At 39.8% G+C, this 20,649-nt stretch overlaps 1 protein-coding gene across 6 annotated transcripts in view; it reads right to left on the bottom strand.

Moving 5' to 3' along the window:
- Positions 1–1,948: 1,948 nt before the first annotated feature.
- The window catches only part of iars1 (isoleucyl-tRNA synthetase 1), a 188,795-nt gene continuing 170,094 nt past the window's right edge, over positions 1,949–20,649 (bottom strand). For all 6 annotated transcript variants that reach the window (XM_041191113.1, XM_041191110.1, XM_041191109.1 and 3 more), the window contains 2 exons: positions 7,505–7,657; positions 1,949–3,742 (listed from right to left, as the gene is read on the bottom strand). In XM_041191113.1, coding sequence (XP_041047047.1) covers positions 3,660–3,742; positions 7,505–7,657 — 236 coding nt within the window. In that variant the 3' untranslated portion in view covers positions 1,949–3,659. The remainder of the gene's footprint in view (positions 3,743–7,504; positions 7,658–20,649) is intronic.

The following is a 20,649-nucleotide window of genomic DNA, read 5'->3' as shown; positions in this document are numbered from 1 at the left end:
GACTCTGTTTTTCTGTCCACGGATGCTATTGGACCTGCTGAGTTTTTCTGGCATTTTCTGTATTTGTTTCACTCTCTATGGTAGCAAGTCCTATAATCTCACCACTCTGGGTAAAAAAGTTTCTTCTGAATTTCTTAGAAATTATCTTATACTGATGGCCTCTAGTTATGCTCTTCCCACATGTGGAAATATTTTCTGTTCCATGTTGTTCTTTCACACGCTACCCTTGCTCTGCTACAATCACATTCTGCTTTCTTACTTTACGCCACTATAAGCACCTTTTTTAGCATTAACCACTACCATTAACAATCCCTTTGTCCTTTAGTTCATGACATCTTTGTCAATCCCTCCTTTGTCCCCACCTATCATTGGCTTTCTATGCAGCTCCACCTGCCCCAACCCCCTTAACTAGTATAAATTTCATCACATTTCCACTTCTCTTCAGCTCTGAAGAAGGGTCATACAGATTTGAAATGTTAACTTTGTTTTTCTCTCCACAGATGCTGTCAGACCTGCTGAGCTTTTCTAGCATTTTCTGTTTTTGTTTCAGATTTCCAACATCCGCAGTATTTTGCTTTTATTTTCTGATGGTTTTTTGTTTTATGGTTATTGATGTGGCTGGCGAATCAAGTTACATTGCTGATTTCAGTTGCTCGGCAGAATCTTTTCAGCTACACAAACCATGAAACAAATCTAATCACAGACCAGCAAATCAATGGCAAACAGCACTTAACACATGACCCAAAAATATTTCAAAACTGAAACCTGAGCTTTAATATTTGGGGAAAACTCAAATTTTCTATCACAACAGACAAACAAAACATCACATTTGACTCTCACTGCAATGTAACATGAAGTAACACAAGCTGGAATGATCCTCAACTTTCAAAAAAGGACCCCCAGGTCTCCCTCTTCTTGCACCTGCAAAATTGTACCATGTAGTGTATATCATCTCTCTTCATTCTTCCCACCAAAATTTATTAACTCATTTTTTGCATTGAATTTTATCTGTCATGTGCCCACTTATTCCACCAGCCTGTCAACGCCCTCTTGAAATCTATTACTATCTTCCTCAGTGTTTACTACACTATTTCATGCTGTCTACAAATTTCAAAACTGTACTCTGAACCGAAGTGTAAATCATTAATGTATATCCAAAACAGTAGTGATCCTCGTAGTGAACCTTGCAGAAATCCACGTTTTATCTCCCTCCAGTTTGAAAAATAGCCATTCACCACAAATTTGTTTTCTATTCCTTGACGAATTTTGTATCCATACTGAAACTGCAATTTTTATCCCATGGGTTTCAATTTTGCTAATAAGTCTAATATGAGGTATTTTATGAAACACCTTTTCAAAGTCACTGCCATCATAACAGTGGTAACCCTCTCTGTTACCTCATCAAAAAACTCAATCAAGTTGGTCAAACACGGCTTGCCCTTAACAAATCCCTACTGGTTCTCCTTTATTAGTCCATGCTTATCTACTAAGCGGCTGTTAATCTTCTCCTAGATTATTTTTTCTAGATATTTCCCCACCACTAACATTAAACTGGCTGACTTCTAATTGCATGTTTTTAAATCTCCCTTCTTTTGAACAAGGGTGTAATATTTGCAATCCTCCAGTTCTTTGGCATCATCTGTTTTTAAGGAGGATTCAAAGATTGTGGACAGCGTCTTTGCATTTTCTACCTTTACTTCCCTTAACAATCTAGGATTTATCCCATCCAGACCAGGCAATTTATTGATTTTAAATACTATCATCCTTCCTAGTCCCTCCTATTAATTTTCATTTCATCCAGTATCCTGTAAACCTCCCAGTTCACCTTGGCTTTGGCAAAGTCCTCTTTGTTGGTACACTTTTAAAAAAAAAAACAATTTAACTTCTGGTTACAAAAAGTATTGATAAAGAAGCTACATTAAAAATAAAACAAAGTATACCATTACAGTTTTTGATACATCACATTGTTATCTTTATTCAAGTTAGTTTATCACATATTGAGAAACCAACAACCTCAACCTGAATTTTGGAACCTAATGTGAGCTCAAATTCACTAGAATTCCTAATGGGCTGTGAAGAATAACGCAATTATTATTACAGAAGCATCAGGAAGGCTTAACAGTTTTCAAAATTACAATTCCTAGGCACATGTATAACTGTATAACGAAACAAACAAAGCCTTCCAAAATGTACTATAGCAGCTGCAAGTTGAGAGTTATCTAAACCATTTTTGTCCATTTGTGAGGGATTGTATTGCATAGTTTCATGGTTAAAGACAACAAGACATTTTCTCCAATGGTTCTTAGGGAAATACTGAAATGCAATTACAAGCAACATTTTCATTTCTACAATGCCATTTGAAAGTGTCAGGGTGAAAAATTACCACTGTTATGATCTTTAAATTCATGGGATAAAGGATGCACATTGGGAGTTAATACAATAATAGAAAGTCTGACCAAATGATGCAGAAGGGTCAAAGTGCAAGTGTATGATGATATCAAAACTGCTTATTTGACATTATACTGGATAAGTGTCCAACACATTTGCTATTCACACCATGTTTAAGATCAATTGTATTTTCAAACTGGCAATGGTGTGGAGGCCTGCTTAATGTTCCATTTGTAAAGTTACCCACTGATCTGCATGAAACTGTTGTATCCAAGAAGCAATCTTCAATAGGCCAAGAAATCTGAACCATGTTATTTTTGGGCCATTAAAATACCATGAACAATCGATAGGGTAACACTTTCTTTGAAAGATGTTACAAAACTATTCGGTGGCATCATTGAAAAAACCCTGCCATCTCAGTTGAACTGTTAACAATAGGTATAACTTCCAGGGAGAAAGGAAAGACAATACCATTACCAGACTGTGTTTTGGGAGAAAACCCCAAACCATAGAATTGACGATTAAATCTGAAATGTTTGAGGGCAATTTTCAATATAGGTTCCACATAAATGTAAGCTGTTATTGTAAAGACTTAGGAATAAATATATACTTATTGCTTCTCCTTAATTTTGTGCCATAACCAGCATACACAACAGGGATTGTAGAAAAGATGATTAAGATTGTCTGAACTTTGCTGCTTCAGAGTTTGCTCTTTCTTGTTCTAGATGTACATTTTTATCTATCCTACTATATACTGTCATGTTGGCGATTGCTTCCGGCTCTCCATTTTGTTCCCCCAATCCAAGGGCCATAAAGCACCTGAAAAAGAGGGTGCCTTCCAGAGCTTCACCAGTGTTATTTATGATACAGCTAGAAACAATATGATTCAACAACCTTCAATGGGGAAGTGCCTGGCCTCTGCCCAGCACCTCTATATAACATATTGAGGAGACCAGGAACTCAGAATAATGAATGAGTGAACCTACTCTTAGCACCTCTACCCACACCACAACACCAAAGTATTGTATATCCAACTGTAGTTTATCTTGTCTCATGCTTAAAAGGAAAAATAATCCAATATATATGCAAGACATCAAACAAAATGTAATTTTATGAAATAGCATTTAAACTTCTTCAGTAAGTTCTGTGATATGTCAATTTATATCAACATTTTAAATTTTTTCACATTAACTCCAGGTATGGAGTTTCCATTAATACCAGGACATGGTTATAATGCAGCATTCATAAAAGCTAAAATATCTGTACAGGTCTTAGGATTCAGCTGTTGTTGGCAAAACATGAATGTAAATGGTCTTCGTGTTCAACATTTTCACTGAAGAGTCAGTTGTAATTTCTGAAAAAAGATAGACATTATTAGCAACTTTCTCATAAAAAGACAATTTTATTAAAGGTAAAAATCCAAGTCACACTTATCCATGCTTTTTTTTAAATTACAAGACTAGCTTACAATTGTTGATCATAGAAATAATCTGTCATCTGAACTAAAATTGAATAGAATATAAATAAAGCTCAAAGCTCAATAATAAGTTCCAAACAACCTTCCCAAATATCAGTGGTTTACTTGCTATGCCCAATCTAAAAGGGAATGCCTGAAAAGTCTGAAACTGGACAACATCAACTCAAAGTCAAAACACCCAAATTAATAGTAATGTTTTAGCAAATTAATTCCATCCAGTGCATTGCAGTGAAATATGTAATTTGATTTGCATATATGACCAGGCACATCTGTAGTTTTCTGTAAATGTGCATCCATTTAGTTTTCCATGTAGGAGCAAAGTCATAAGAAAACTGAAACAACACACTGCCTCCCGTTGCAAGCAAGGAGTTATCCCCCAATGATAAACATTCAATATCAATTCAGATATTATTGCAATGCTTGCAAATCATTTTCAAAACAAAGTTTTATAGGATAATGTTAACCAGAAATCTGGATAAGAGGACTTTTCAAAGAAATAAGAAAAAATATTTATATGAATACATGCAGAAAGATAGCCTTACATTGGTTGGCTTATTTATAGCTCTGTGCTAACTTCAGTCTTTACAGATAATTTAGGTTACAAGTCTTTGCAAAACATGTCAAGTCTTTAGCTTCTCTTCAATTGTTTTGAAACGAAAGAACTGAGCCAGGAATTCATTTGCATCAAAAGTTTGGCTGATCAAAATTTGGGCATTATCGCATTTTGTAAGGGAGTAAAGCATACTTCATATCATCTTTCATTCACTCCCTATTTTGCAAAGTGACTTTGAAATGAAGCTTCACTAAAAGGACTATATGATACATTACCACTGCTTGTCCTGTCTAATGCTGTCACTGCTCATTCTCACTCAATCTACATTAAAAACTGCCGATAAGCCAAATGGAACAAAATGAATCCAGTGAATATCTTTCTTTAGTAGTAATTTCTATTCTTCTCTAAATTGTGTCGATCCTCACGAGGATCCCACAATAGAGCATGACCCATTTTCAAGTTAAAAAAAGGCTGCACAGATGCAGCAGCCCATTTTATTAGCCTACCTACACTGCATTTGAAAATTCATCTGCACAACACAGGTCAAAGATTAATTCAGAATGAGTACAAGTTTCCCAAATGGAATTGTACCAGAAATAAAATTCAAATATTGCACTTTAAAGCTACAATGGTGTGTTCATGGCACTCTGATATTCATAGAAATGTAAAATAAAGCATGAAGATATATAATTCAAGACATTCTGTGCATTTAGTTTTTTATTGACACCACTGAAGTGGTATAAAATAAGAATTGACTTCATTTCTCCACTTTTTGATGGCGGCACTTCCAAGTTGGGATACTGCCAGTGCTAAACCCTAAAGCATTAACAGATTTATTAACTGAGATATGCACAAAAACTCTGAGTGAGGGAAGTTAAAATGTTGAATAGGCATAATAAAAATATGCTAATCAGTGTAAGCTTCAGTCAAGGTAGTAATGGAGGACTGAGATGAACACTTTCATGGGATTGCTCGTACACAGGAGAAAATAGATTTCCATTCTGAAGTCATGTCACATCTCAACTGTCCACATTAACACAAAACATTCCAGAGTTTTACACCTTTCTACAAACATCAGTGGAGCAAAAGTTATTCCCTTAGTGAAAATCAGAATATCACTGTTGCCAGTACAGTAATTAGCAAGGCATTGTATCACAAACAGCAATGGGCTTCTTGTGGCACTTGTAATTATATAATAGATGTGAACTAGTAAACATTTCAGTTGATATGACGTTTTGTTTAAATTATACTATTGTATTAATAACAACATATCAAAATAATTATATCTTACATTGAACTCTCATTTAAAGAATGACGTGCAATAATATAACACAGGTCTCCATTATTTAGGAAACATTAAGAGTAATGACACTCAAGATTCTTTCTTCTTTACAGGCTTCTAAATGATGTTTCAGCACATGAATATATTTTATGCCTTTTTGTTCACCAGCATGCTATTATTTTAATCATTGGAAGTGTTAATATAATTTGGCCAGGGATCCACATTATCAAAAATAGTTTTTGAAAGTGCCATTTCTACACCAAATGGGAAATAGCAATGTAGAATCATCTCTAATCATCAGTGTTCAATTAAATGTGATCACTTGGCTTACATTTAAAAAATATATAGGAGTTTGCATCACATATTCTCTTCACCCACAGCCCACATAGGGACCAATGGATTAGTTAAATTTCTGTTGAAAACCACTGCTGAAGTTTTAAAATTGAAGTCAACATCAGAAGATCAAAAATTCTGCATTTTTGTGGCAGCTTCAGAAAATGTCAATTATTGTGGACACTGAATTATTTAAGAGCATATATTTTAAAATGACTCAGATAAATTATCACAACTAAGTTTTGCATTATTTGGGCAAAGTATACATGCCACAAGTTTCTGTGCTTTGGCTTATATGGAATGAGCTGACTTAATCTAATATTCTTGTAGTTAAAATCACATGAACAGTCGTTGCAAACAAATATTACAGCAAGCTTAAAATACAAAATGGGAGCAGAGATATTTCTTGTAATTAAGCGGGGACAACTTTTATGTAATTATTAAAAATCAGTCTACATGATAGCATTTAAGAACTGACCCATAAGAGAAATGAACAGATTCTGAAATGTAAATGATTGTGCAAGGACATGTTTCCATTGCCACGCAGTTGGAACAACCTGGTTGTCAAGCTTCTCTCAGGTTACAATCAATACAGTTGTAGGACAAGATACAGCACCTATATTGCTCTGTAACTGAGCATTATAACATGGACAAGAGCTTCTCAAGTTGCCCTTTTTCCATATTGTTTCATCTGTCTCAGGTCAAGATGATTGTGCACCTTCCAGAATCAACACAGTTAAGGTCAGGAACTCATCACAGTTGATGCGCACCAAAATTGACTATTCTGCAGTACACCAAACTTATGCAGCACAATGCTTCCCAGGCCTACTTGGCAACCTCCCCCTCTCCAATTGTGGGAAACTGGCTAGCCTCTGCTTGTTGCCTCCTCCTAATTTCATGATTGACATTGGTAACTCACTACAGAGGGAAAAAAACAAATTAAATCACTTTTTAAAATCATCTTCAAGTCATAAACAATAGTTGTATGGAACACTGGCGCTGAGACACTCAGACTCAAGTGACAAATGTCGATTTTCTTGTTAATAAACGTTCCCAGCAAAACGCTCAATGCTGCATGGTTGATCTATAAATGAAGGCACCACAAAAACTCAGCATGCCGGTAACGCTTGGCATGACTTATAATGTCTAAAGAAAGCTTGTCACGGGCAAGAACATGTCATACAAATGTACTAAAGATTCAATGTACTCAAATTTAATCTTCCAGTACTCAGCAACATCGCGAAAATACAAATGGCCTGGGTGGGGAGGGGGAAGAAAGTATATTTACAACACATATGCGGGGTATACTAAGAAAGAAAATTTGATCTGTGATACTACAGTTGAAGTTCTAGTTATGTTAAAACCAACTATTTCAGCTTATAGATCATTATACTCCTGGTGTACTGAACTCTCAAAATGTAGTTGTTCCACAGTTCTCCCAGTCAGTGCTTACATCATCAAAAAGACATACCTTCTGCTTTGGTATCATTTAGGCACAATTTTAGTTTCTTGCTTCTGAGGCCAAATACTTTGGCTGTCTCATGAAGGAGGTCAGGGTATGTCAGCCCATTCTGACCAGCTGGATTTTCCAGCAAAAGAGCTCCAACTGTTCCTTTGAGGCATTCTGTAACAGAATAACATAGCATGTAAGCAACAACTTCAGTCTGTGGCTCATTTTTTGTTGTTCCTAAATAATAATTCATACACCTCTGAGATACACTGGCATGAAACAATCACAAAGCTAACAGATCAGTAGCAGATTGCCTTTATGCTGAATTCAAATTGGCCCTGTTTTAGTTACAATTGCGAGTTTTCAGCTCCTGGTATGCATTTTTAATTAAGGTGACATACTGAAGCAATCAGATCACCCACTATGAAGAGCTTTGATCTGGTATGTAGTTTGGAGCACAAAGGAATTTGGTTTTCTTGTTAAGAGAAATAGAAATTCTGACCCTAGATATTAACAATGTACTTTGAAAATCATAGTATGATCAGACTAAGTTAACATGGTTTTATAAAAGTGAAATTGTGTTTGACAAATTTATTAGAGTTTTTTGAGGATAGGGTAGATAAAGGGGATCTAACAGGTGTGGCATACTTGGATTTCCAAAAACATTCGACAAGGTGCCACACAAAAAGCTAATATGCAAAGTAAGAGCTCATGTAATTGGGGGTAATATATTAGCTTGGAAAGAAAATTGGTTTAACAGACAGGCAGCAAAGAATTGGGTTAGGTTAAAGGGACATTTTCAAATTGGCAGGCTGGGACTAGTAGAATGCTGCAAGGATCAATACTGGGGCCACAGCTATTTACAGTCTATATTAATGAGTTGGATGAAGACACAGAGAGCAATGTATCTAAGTTAGCTAACAATATAAAGTTCAGTGGGAAGTAAGCTCGGAGGATGACACAAGGAGGCTGCAAAGAGATACAGACGGGTTAAGTGAGTGGGCAATGAGGTGGCAGATGGAATGTAATCAGATGGAATATAATATGGGAAAGTGTAAGGTTATCCACTTTGGTAGTAACAACAGAAAAACAGAATATTTTTTAAAAGGCATGAAACTTCTACATGCTGATGTTCAGAAAGACTTGGTTGCATTCAAAGGAACACATACTTAGCATGAAGGTACATGAACAATTAGGAAGGCAAATGGTATGTTGACCTGTATTGCAAAGGGGATTGGCAAACAAGAATAAAGAAGTCAATGCTACATTTGTATAAGATTTTAGTGAGACCAGGTGTGAAGCATTGTGCACAACTTTGGTGTCCATTTTTAAGGAAGGATATACTCGCATTGGAGGGAGTGCAGCGTAGATTCACTAGATTGGTACCTGGGATGAGAGAGTTGTCCTATAGTGAGAGGCTGAGTAAGTTGGGCCTGTACTCTATGGAGTTTAGATGAGAGGTGGTCTCACTGGAATGTAAAAGGTTCAGAAGGGGTACATACTGAGAGCTTGTTTCCCCTGGCAGAGAAACCTAGAAAATGGGGGCACAGTTTCAGGATAAGAGGCTAATCATTTAGTACTGAATCAAGGAGAACTTTCTTCATTCAAAGGGTTTTGAATTCTTGGAATTCTCCACCTGAATATATTAAAGGCTGAGGTAGACAGAATTTTGGTCTCTCAGAGAATGAAGAAATAAGTGAAGCCCACTGTGAAGTGGAGTTGTTGCTGAAGACATTGCATTGAATCATGGCTGATTCAAGTTTGGGGGCCTGTATGGTCTAATCCTATTTCTTCTGTTATGACCTTATAACTATGACAGCTGTAATATTATGGGGAAAATTATTTAATGCAGATACAATTTGACAAAACCCAAATCACAAAAGTTGAAAAGGAGACCAAATTGGTTGACAGAAAACAAATGCCAGCAGAGCCAAATAAAAGGCTTCATTTTTCATCCACAATTTCTGCATCTAAAGTAGTTTGCTTCTATGATGAACAAATTAGTTTTTTGGATCTGATTCAAACTAAAAGAATAGATTTGTCAACCCATATAACATATTACGGTCTAAAGTTGTTTCAATACTTAGTTCTTAGCAGAATTATTCATTGTGCTTTATAATGCCTGAACTTTTGGAAAAAAATGCAATGGATTTGTTTTAAAAACAAGGAATTACTTGATCATACTGACGATATATTTTGACATCCCCATGATTTCCCACACAGATTTCCTAAATTAAGTCAGGTTCCTCGGGTGTGCGATAAACTTAACATTTTATCTTTAACAGAATCTGACCTTTTATTTTTAATCCCATCCATCATTAATAAATTGTAAAATATGGTACAATATTTAAAGTAATGGTGAATTTCTTGGGGAAGAATTTTTGAGTTGGCGAGCGGGGGTGGGGCCCGCTTGCCGACGTGTAAAATGACGCACGATGATGTCAGGCGTGCGTCCCGACATCACAGCGCGTCATTTGGATTGTCAGTTCGGCTGGTGCGCAGCTGCACACCCACCACCAAACTGTCAAAGGCCTATTAAGGCCATTAAGAAAGTAATTAAAGTTGTTAAGAATGATGCCCATTCAACTTGACCCTGCCTGCCCTCGCACAACCACCCTGACAGGGGGAAACTTCTGCCCTTGGAATGTAACATTTTCTTACAATTCCTTTAACATGGCAATTAACAGAGCATCCTCTGGTAAAGCTTTCACAGTTACGAGGCTTGTCCTTCATTATAACTGTACTTAAAGGACCTTACAGCATGCAGTGTTTGGAAAACTAGAGCCACAGTTATGGAAACCATACACTGGAGTTAGTGTATGATTCCACTCAGTTCATTAGGAAAACCTACATCATACTTACCTCATAGAAATACATTACTTGATTTAACTGTCAAAATCTGTAACAATCTCCTCTCAACTTCATTCCTTTCAAAATGGAAAATGTAAACCATGTACAAAATACAATAATATAGCATGACATGGCCTTTATTGCAAGGTGGAATGGACTATAAAAGTAGCGAAGTCTTGTTACAACTGTACAGGGCATTGGTGAGACTGCAACTAGTGTACTGTCTACAGTTTTGGTCTTCTTATTTGAGGAGGAATATACTTGCATTGGAATCAGTTCAAAGAAGGTTCACTAGGCTTATATCTGGGATGAAGGGGTTGTCTTATGAGGAAAGGTTGAGCAGTTTGGCCTATAATCATTGAATTTTAGAAGAATGAAAGGTGATCTTACTGAAACATGAAAAATTCTGAGGGGGTTTGACAGGATAGACGCTGAGGGGATGTTTCCTCGTCTGGGGAAATCTAGAACTCGGGGACTCAGTTTCAAAATAAGGCATCTCCCATTCAAGGTGGAGATTAGGAGAATTTCTTCTCTCAGAGGATTTTTAGTCTTTGGAATTGTCTACCCAAGAGAGCAGAGGGGGCTGGGCTACTGAATAGACTTGAAGTTTAGTTGGACAGATTTTTGATCGACAAGGGAGTCAATGGTTATGGGGGACAGAAAGGAAATTGGAGTTAAGACCACAATTAGATTAGCCATGATCTATTGAATCATGGAGTAGGCTCGATGGGCTGAATGCCCTATTCCTGATTAACCATGATCTACTGAATCGTGGAGCAGGCTCGATGGGCTGAATGGTCTACTCCTGTTCCTATTTCTTATGACCTTATGACAGAACTGGAAACTATTTTTCATTAAAACATTTAAATTATACCAGTACACAGGACTATGAAAAACTTGGCATGAGAGATCACCATGTGGGTGGCATAACTCAAAGAATGACTAGAATATATTGGAACTCAGTGAATTCACTTTCATCATTAGTATGTACTTCAAAGGCCATGTAACACCAAAATTTAAGATTGTTCCCTAATTACAATGGTTTTCAAAATGTGGCATACTCAGAAGTGGTGAAAAAATATCCAAATATATCATACAGTTCAACACTGCCAGGATGCTGAAGGTTCTAAAACTGCACAAATAAACAATTGAATTTTGCAGCATCTAGCATAAACTTGAGATATTCCGTAGTTTCCAGAACAGTAGGTTATTTTACGCATTAAATGTTTGTTCCTGCATCATACGTTTTTCAGAGGTGACAGTACAACATTTTAAACAGGTAAGTTAAGATTAATTAAATGACTATTATTTATTTTATGAGGGGCTTGCTAAAATTGGTTGGAGCAAAGTGAAATACTCTTATACTTGTTTCCAGATACATATTCTTAAAAATATGTAAACACACTGAAAGCTTTTCTAAACCTTTACAATTATCTTGTTGACGTGCAACAGAACAGACATATGAGTGTTAAAATGAACAGTGGCATGATTTAAAAATATGTTGCAATGTAGGACCCTACTATTGTTCTACGGTTTTACAATAGTTCACTGTTCTGGTTTGTGGGTCAATATACATTGTGCAAAGAATACTTCAGGATTGTTTCAGTACACAGTAAGATATACTCTACAGCTTATCCCCCAATAAATCAAATGCCAGGATGCTCAATCTATAGTTCTTATCACTAATTGTCAGATTTGTAGATATACAAATGCAATAAATTTTCTGAATCATTTCAGCAACATTCAAGTCTTTTTACACAACACAATGTAATAAGGGAAACAGAATAAGCTAATAGGCACTGAATTCAACTTTAAAGTTGAGCATACTCATCACAAAACTTTTGGTGGGGGAGGGGGGTGTGCATACCAGAAATTCCGGTGGCGACAGGATGCTGATCATTGCGTCCAAATTCATGATACATTCAATTACTGCATGAAATTCTGGATCCAGAAACCCTAAACTGCATGTTTACTCCTATGGACTCACTTCTTAAAATAAATCTATGATACAAATTCAATTGAGCAGATGTCCCAACACGAAAATTTCTTGGATTTCTTTGCATTGTTTACACTGTCAAAACTGTTCCTTTGCATTCATGCTTTCAATTTATTACCAGATATCAATTATTCCTTTATTTCTATCAAGAGTGTGGAGGACAACATAACTCTCACATGGCAAAAGTTACAAAATTAAATTTCTTTATCATAACGGTGAAATTGTATATTCCACAGCACACCATTGAGTATTCATTTCCATTTTTGTTCTGCAATAAAACTAAAACAAAATCCCCTATAAAATGATGCAAACCTTCATGAGACGAGACGGAATTTTTAGTTGTGAATTTATCAGATATCAACGAGGGTTGTATGAATATGGGGCACAGAATTTTGCTGCAAATTCAGTACTAAAAATTGAAATGTATTTTTTCTTAAATACTAAAGTACAATTTCCACAAGAAACATAATGGATGCTAATCTCATCCAGGATATCAGCAGATCTACTAGAACTGACTTTAGTCCCAATTAAACAAGGTTGGCACTCTGTTTGGTTAGCTAGTCGCCCATGAGAAAAAGTGTTGTATGTAATGTTGGGTGAATAAAGGATTGGACTTTATCTTAAAAATCAACAGCGATTCACACATTAAGAATAGCCTTCTGGGTGTGGTACAAGATGATATTCAGAATCCTTGAAATTACTACAAGACAGGAAATTCAGTAAGACAAAGAAACTGGAGATAAGGAAACATATTGGATCAAATGAGTGTGTCTTGAGTTGTAATTAGAAGTGCGAGAGAATGGAAATCATTGTTACTTGCAAGTTAGTGATAATGGGGGACACCAACGATTCTCACTAGCAATGGTAACACAGCCTCAAAATAAAGTTCAGAGGAAAAAACATAAACCCTTTTTTTTTTTAAAGAGTTAGCAAATGAGTACTTTTTATATAGTGAACATATGCATTGAACTGTGGAGGCTTTTAATTCTAACATCCTAATTAATTGCCATCAGATGAAATATAAAGCATTTTTGTGAAAAAAAAAGTGAACAGCACTTTACTGCAGTTATGGCAAAAATAAAACTGACTATTGACACCAATTGTACTTATTTATTGCTGCATCATTTTTTAAAATATGTAAATTCAGAATGATGTAAAAAAAATCCAGGTTCTGAGTAACAGAGCACTGGGTTTACAAATACAGCAATTTAATAAAGTACAATTTAGTTTAAATCAGCACATATACAGAGTAGATAATCCATTCAGTGGGTTCACATCCAATCCATTTGGTATGCAATGAAAAATTTTAACTTCAATTAATATAATGAACATTAAGGTTTATGTCACAATAAATCATTTAAAATGTTCATTTGCTGCAACATTTAACTGTTCTGTAAAACTTCAAATCACAATCCTTTGAATGGATAAACTTACAGGAACAAATTGCAGAAAAGATTTACGAGAATGGTTCCAGGGATGAGGGACTTGAGTTACATGTATATATTGGAGAATCCGGGTTGTTTTCCTTTCAAGAGAAGGTAGAGAGGGGATTTGATAAAGGTGTTCAACATCATGAGGGTCCAGACAGAGCAGAAAGAGAGAAATTGTCCCCATTGGTAGGAGGGTCAAGAGCCAAAGGACATAGCTCTAAGTTGACTGGCAAGATAAGCCATGGCAACATGAGGAAAAACTTGCAGCGTGGCTCGGACCTGGAATGCACTACCAAGGAGGGTGGCAAAGGCAGATTCATGACTTGTAAAAGGAAATTGGACTTGCACCCAAAGAGAAAAAAATACTCTGCAGGAAAGCAAGGAACTGCTGGAAAATGCAACTAGCTAAACTACTCTTGCAGAGAGCTGGCACAGATTCAATGGGTGGAATTGTCCCAGATTTGCACTAGGTGCAGTAGCTAGCAGGTAAAACGACATTTTACCCACCATCCGCGTTAGTGGGTTTTCATGCTGTATCGCCCCAAACCCGCTACATTACTTATGCATTCCCAGGGAACAGGCCGTTTCCATGGCAGGCAGGCTCTCATTCAACCCCCACTCCATCACCTTGCCACTTCATCACGCCGGGCATCATATTTAAAGTCCAGCTACGCTCACACATCTCAGTGCTTCCAACCCACGACTGAAGTCCACAAAAGGCAAAAAGACTGCAGCCCTGAGATTCAGTGGCACGTCCCTCGAGTGCCTTTTAGATGCCGTGTAGGCCTGCTGCGATGTCCTCTACCCCCACTCTGGCAGCAGGATGGGCAGCAACATGGCCAACCAGGCTCAGAAGATGGTGGCAGCGGTGGTCAGTGCCAATGCCTTGAAAAGAGGACAGCCACCCAGTGCCACAAGAGGATGAATGATCTCCTCTGTTCCGCTAGGGTAAGTCACTCTTCTCACTCTCAACTCACACTCACAAATCCATCACACATTCACAGGGATCTCTCTCACTGCCAGTTCAAGGGACATTACCATTCACCCTCTCACACACACCTTCATTAATTACCCTCATCCTGTCCATGGAATCACTCACCACCCACACATGCCAGGCATACTTATCTGGCCTGGCAGGCGTCCTGCTTATACTCTCTCCATTTCATTTCTTGTGCAGAACAAGCTGGCACACACAAAAGGGAGAGGTCGCAGACCAGTGGAGGAATGCCTGAGATTAAGGTCCTCATGGACTTTGAAAACAGAGCCATTCAGCTGGCCGGCGATGATCTGGACCGGTCCTGTGCTGACGGTGAGATCGGCGGTGCTCTAGCTAGTGAGGATCCAACAGTGCAACATCCATCAGGCAACCATTCTGTGAGTGGTGTGTCCGGTTTCACAGCCCACTGCCATGCACTCTCTCCCTTTGCTTCCGCAGGCACATTTGGGAAACAGCTGACTGAGTCCAAGACCCTGAGCCTCCAATCAAGCCCCGAAGGAACCTCTGAAGAGGAATCTGAAGGCACCCTCTTTGAAGTCCCATCACAGTGCTCACCGACACCCTCTACCAGCGCAGAGGCACACACCTCGGACCTAGCTTTAGAATAGCCTCGGGATCGCAATCTGACCAGCATATCGGACTGTCTGATCCATAACAGGTGAAGGAATGGACTTCTCAGGTGTCCAGCACTCAGAGGACTGCTGGAGGCCAGAAATTTACTGAGTCTGAGTCAGATGACGGGCCTCTGGAATTGGTCATGTCGCAACTGCTGCAACTGCAAAAGCAAGCTCAGGAATATCAGGAAGGGATGTCTGCTGCACTCCTCAGATTGCAAGACATGATGGAGAAGTCCGTCCCCCTTCAGGCTGAGGTGACAGCACCGGCATGCCAACGCACTGAGGTCAACACTAGTAGGAGGTCGGCCGCCAGTGTGGTCCAGGATGTTGCTCCCACACTGCGACGCCGGCACAACAGCATCGCTGATGCCAGAATTGGCATCCAACAGTATGTATGCAAGGGGGTTGCAGGGCAGCTCCATCTCACTCCAGCTAGCCCTTCTCTTCAAGGAGTCAGCCTGGGGCCCTTGGGCACCCATAGGGAGAAGGTTAAGCAGGTGCCTCCCCCGGGGCCATTCATCCAGGTGACTCAGAGTGTGTCTGGACCATCCGAATCCCCTCTTCCTGTGACCTCAGCAGCTTCAGCTCCACAGGCTGAGGAGGGTGCCATTGCCACACAGCAGGCGCCCGAAAGCAGGCCGGGGACCTCCAGGTCTCGGCCCTCCAGAGGACGCCGCCAAGGTCATCACAGACAGGGTGTTGTAGTCAGCAGGCTGCCTCCACCTCTGCTGTGGATGTCCGGGGAGGACCAAGACATAGCGGCAGGGTTAGGAAAGTTAAGAAGATGTAACTCTTTCGAGTACAAACACGTTTCCATCTGTTCCTACTCAGATGAAGTTACATTGTTTCATAGTTTGCCATTGTGAGATTTGAACTCTTGATCTTAGGGTTACAAGCCCAGTACCATAAGCCTGGGCACAGGTGTTAATCACTTGTACATGCTGTTCACTATTGTCAATAAACTCCCAGGAATGTCTCCCTGTCTACGGCTCTTTGCTCTGATGAGCAGTCTTCGTGTCACTAAGATGTGAAACCTTTCTGCGCAAGATAAAAGCAGGTGTCTCAGTCCAGAGCCTCTTCCCTGTGGTCTAAGCAGCCTTCAGACCAAAGTGATGGTCCGGCCTCACACTCCTTGGACACATTACTGATGCCTGCACCTCGACGGTGCTCGTCATTGCTGCCAGAATGTAATGAGCAGGCGTCACAGAGTTCTCTCATTCTCTTGATGCGCTCTCAGCACTTAGAAGGTCGGGCTGGCCCCCTCTCTTCATCATCTGTGACCAGTAACGCTGTGTTCCTGAAGGGGTCAGGTGCTGAAGGCAGGCAAATGATCAGTTGCTTCTCAAATTTCAAGGCTGTGTCTCTGTGATATGACCCTGATCACAGGGTACAAGCCAGCTGCCCTCAGTCAGACAGGAGTCAGGCATTCTCAGGGGCCATGTGAAGATCTATGGGGTGTCCTCACTGCGTGTCGTCATCATCCTCCTGAAATTAATTGACTATTAGGGCCTCCACTGCGTCTCCATGACAGGAACATTATCACAGAAGGTATGTGTGCTGCCATAAGCCAGACTGGAGTCAAACGTTCATTGATGCAATGTGAGGATCTTTGGGGTCTCCTCACTGCATGCCATCATCATCCTCCACAAATCTAGCAGCTAAGAGGTGTCTGCCTCATCTGGCCAGTGCGTGGGCCTCATTGCCACCTTCGAGGACCTCCTCACCCTCATCCCTGTCAGTGTCCATCTCATCTGAGGTCACCTCCAGCTCCTCCAACTCCACCTCAGCCAGCTCCTCTCCCCGTTGCAGCACCAGGTTGTAAGGGGCATAGCAGACACCCTCTGTGGACTGTATTGCAGGCTCCACCAGATTGGTCCAGGCACTGGAACCTCATCTTCAGCATCCCGATGGTCTGCTCAGCCTAGTTGCCAATTGCAGCAAGAGCCTCATTATAGCCTTGCTCTGTTGCAGTCTGAGACTGCCACATGGGTATCATCAGCCATGTCCTCTGCAGGTAGCCCTTGTCCCCAAGGAGCCATCCCTGCAGCTTCTGTGGACCCTGGAAGACTGCAGGGATCTGTGACCGACTGAGAATGTAAGAGTCATGCACACTCCCTGGAAACCGTGCGCAGACCTGCAGAATGCATTTCTGGTGGTCGCACACCAGCTGCACATTCAGTAAATGGAATCCCTTCCGGTTGATGTAATTGACTGCATATTGCGATGGATATCTGAGCGCCACGGGTGCAGTCGATGGCACCCTGCACCTGTGGGAAACCCGAGATCTGGGCAAATCCAATCGTTCTTGCACCCTGGCTGTCCTGGTCCTGGGCAACTCGTACAAAGTTGTGTGCTCTCGCGAAGATGGCATCCGTGAGCTTATGGATGCATTTGTGGGTGGAAGCTTGTGATATCCCACAGAGGTCACCTGTGGAGCACTGCAAGGAGCCACTGCCATAGAAATTGAGCACCGTTGTCACTATCACGGCCACTGGCACGTGCCTTCCATGTGCCCATGGTGCCAAATCCTGCAGAGCAGGTGGCAGATGTGAGGAACCAGTGCCCTAGACATGCATTGTCTTCGGCGACACTGGTTCTCAGTCATCTGCAAGAATGAAAGCTGGCGTCTATAGACTCTGGTTGTCTCTAAGCGCGAACTAGCGACGGCTCGCTGTGGATCTTCGGCAGCATGTGCGGAAGCCCCAGCCGCCCCTTCTTCCTGAGGGTGCTGCTACTCCCTCTCCACAGCCAGGAGCCTCGGTCGCTCTCTCCTCCATCGTCTTCGCTTTCTGCATGTTGTGCTCTCTGCTCAGGCGCAGGCATTCTCCTAACCCACACTGCAAGACGGCACTGTTAGCTTGAACCATCGGGGAGGCTCATCCAAACCAGGATGATGACATTGCAAGGGGCTGTGAGTGCCTCCACCAGTGACTGCTCCATGGCCAGCTTTAACAAGGAGATTGTACAACATGCGCAGTCGTCCAATAATGATATGCAGATGTATTACAATGAGGTTCCCAAAGTCTGATGGCGGGAAATGCGGCCCACCATTGGCGGGCTGAGCAGACGATCACAAACTGGTTTCATGCTGTTGTGAAACTGATTGCGCCATATTGTCCGTTCACGCCATCGAACATGCCTGATCCAGTGGGCATGGGAAATCCCGGACAATAGGTGAAATGGTGTCCTCCTGTGGTGTAACCATTTCTATGATTCTATGAAATCATTTGGGATATCTGGTCATATGTGCACCAAAAGCACAAAAGAAAACTTAATGGCAATTATCAGACCATAGCTGCCATTTAAATAATACAATCCCAGGAGTCTTGAAATAAAAACAGTAAGTGCTGGAAAAACTCAGCAGGTCTGGCAACATCTGTGGAGAGAGAAACAGAGTTGAGTCCAATAAGACTCTTCTTCGGAACCCAAGAGTCTTGATCTTGCTAGGATTTAACCTAAAGCATATATAATTTAGAAATATTGTAAACTGAAACAGGGCAGATCCATGTTCCCCACACACCCACAACTTTCTATTTGGTGTTGCAGACTTCTAATTTAAAAACCCATCTCACTACAGCAGATCTTATTTTACAGCATTCCATCTGGACTGTTTTTGCTTTAAAATTATTTTTCATTTTTCTATTCACTTCTTCAGGTCTCCTATATGACACACAGACTAGATGGAAGGCAAGGAATCTACTGCAAGTCTCTGATGATAAATTCTGTCCTGTCAAGGCTACATCAACAGAAACATTAGTGTTATCTGCAAAGACTCAGTAAACATTCCTAGGGTCCATTTTAGTTGCAACCCAGGTCTAAACTAAAAGCTAACAGAGCTCTCCAAATGTCACAATATCTTTCTTTGACTACTTTAGAAGTTTTGTCAAAGAAGCTTACCTCGAAATTACAAAACAAGAAAAAAGTTATTAAATGAGAAATTTGTCACTACTAGAAAAAATGTGTAGCGGCAGCAATCTGAATCATACTTTAGAGCTCCATACAACCAAACCTTTTCCAAATCAAGGCTACTTGTTGTACCTAGTTCACCAGCAAAGTTTTAGTGTTTGACACGCAAATTAGATCACGCCAATTTATAACATATCAAAATGTATATTGAAATTAATCTTTGAATTATACATCATTTGAGTCACAGAATTTGGATATAGCCATATACATTATCCTCCTCCCACAAAAATTTGATGTGAAAGAATTAGTAACTGCATCTTTTTCCAGGACTTCATTAGGGACTCCATCATATCAGTTTTCATACATTTTCCTCCAAGCGCACTCAGTTATCTTTTTAACCTACTTATTTTTCCTAAAAACTATAAATAAATTATTCTCCTAGCAATTTTTACCGAACATCATTGGATTATTCTTAAAGTCTGCACTTCAGCTTCCAAAAAATGCATAATGTAGCACATGGCAGATACCACGTGCGCACTCAATTACAGCAGCCTTAGAAATTATTCGTCCTTGCATCATTGACCAATTACAATTTTCCAGCTTTGTGACATACCTGATGTGGCAAAGAATTAAATGCAAAATATCTTCGCTATGTTTACTCTATCAAGCCCTTTCATAATGCTGAAAACCTCCATCAGGTCACCCCCGTGTTTTCCCTTTCCCACAGAGATCAGTCCCGGCCTGTTCAATCTTTCCTGATAGGTATAGTCTCTCAGTTCTGATATCATTCTAGTAAATCTTTGTTGTACCTTCTCTGGTTCCTCTGCATCCCTTTTATAATATAGAACAGAACTGTTCACAGAGCTAGGCTCTATATAAGTAACCTAATTTATCTGCTTTTCAATTCGATTCCTCTAGAAACAAGCTCCAGTGCTTTGCTCAATTTTTAAAAGGGGCCTTTTTAACTTATGTTGCTACTTTTAGCGAGTTGTGTATCCGAATTCCCAGATCCTTCTGTTCCTCTATCGCATTTGGACTCTTAATTTTCAACAAGTATGTGGTCTCCTTATTCTCTTTACACCAAAATGTATTCTGCACTTATCTATACTGAAGTTCATTTGCCAATTACACACCTATTCTTCAAGTTTATTTATGCCTTCCTATTCAGTTTGTCACAGTCCTCCTCTGTATGAAATACACTCCCCAACTTGATGCCATCTGCAAACTTTAAATTGTACTTCTGATTCTAGAGTCCAAATCATTTATGTAAATAGTGAATAACACTGGTCCCAGAACCCAACCTTGTTTAACACCACTTTCCACTATTTGCCAACCTGACAAAATACCTTTAACCCTTCAGTTTTCTGTTT

The sequence above is a fragment of the Carcharodon carcharias genome, chromosome 7 (genome assembly GCF_017639515.1).
Source record: "Carcharodon carcharias isolate sCarCar2 chromosome 7, sCarCar2.pri, whole genome shotgun sequence".
Classification (NCBI taxonomy): domain Eukaryota; kingdom Metazoa; phylum Chordata; class Chondrichthyes; order Lamniformes; family Lamnidae; genus Carcharodon; species Carcharodon carcharias.
This window is presented reverse-complemented; position numbering and strand designations above follow the sequence as displayed.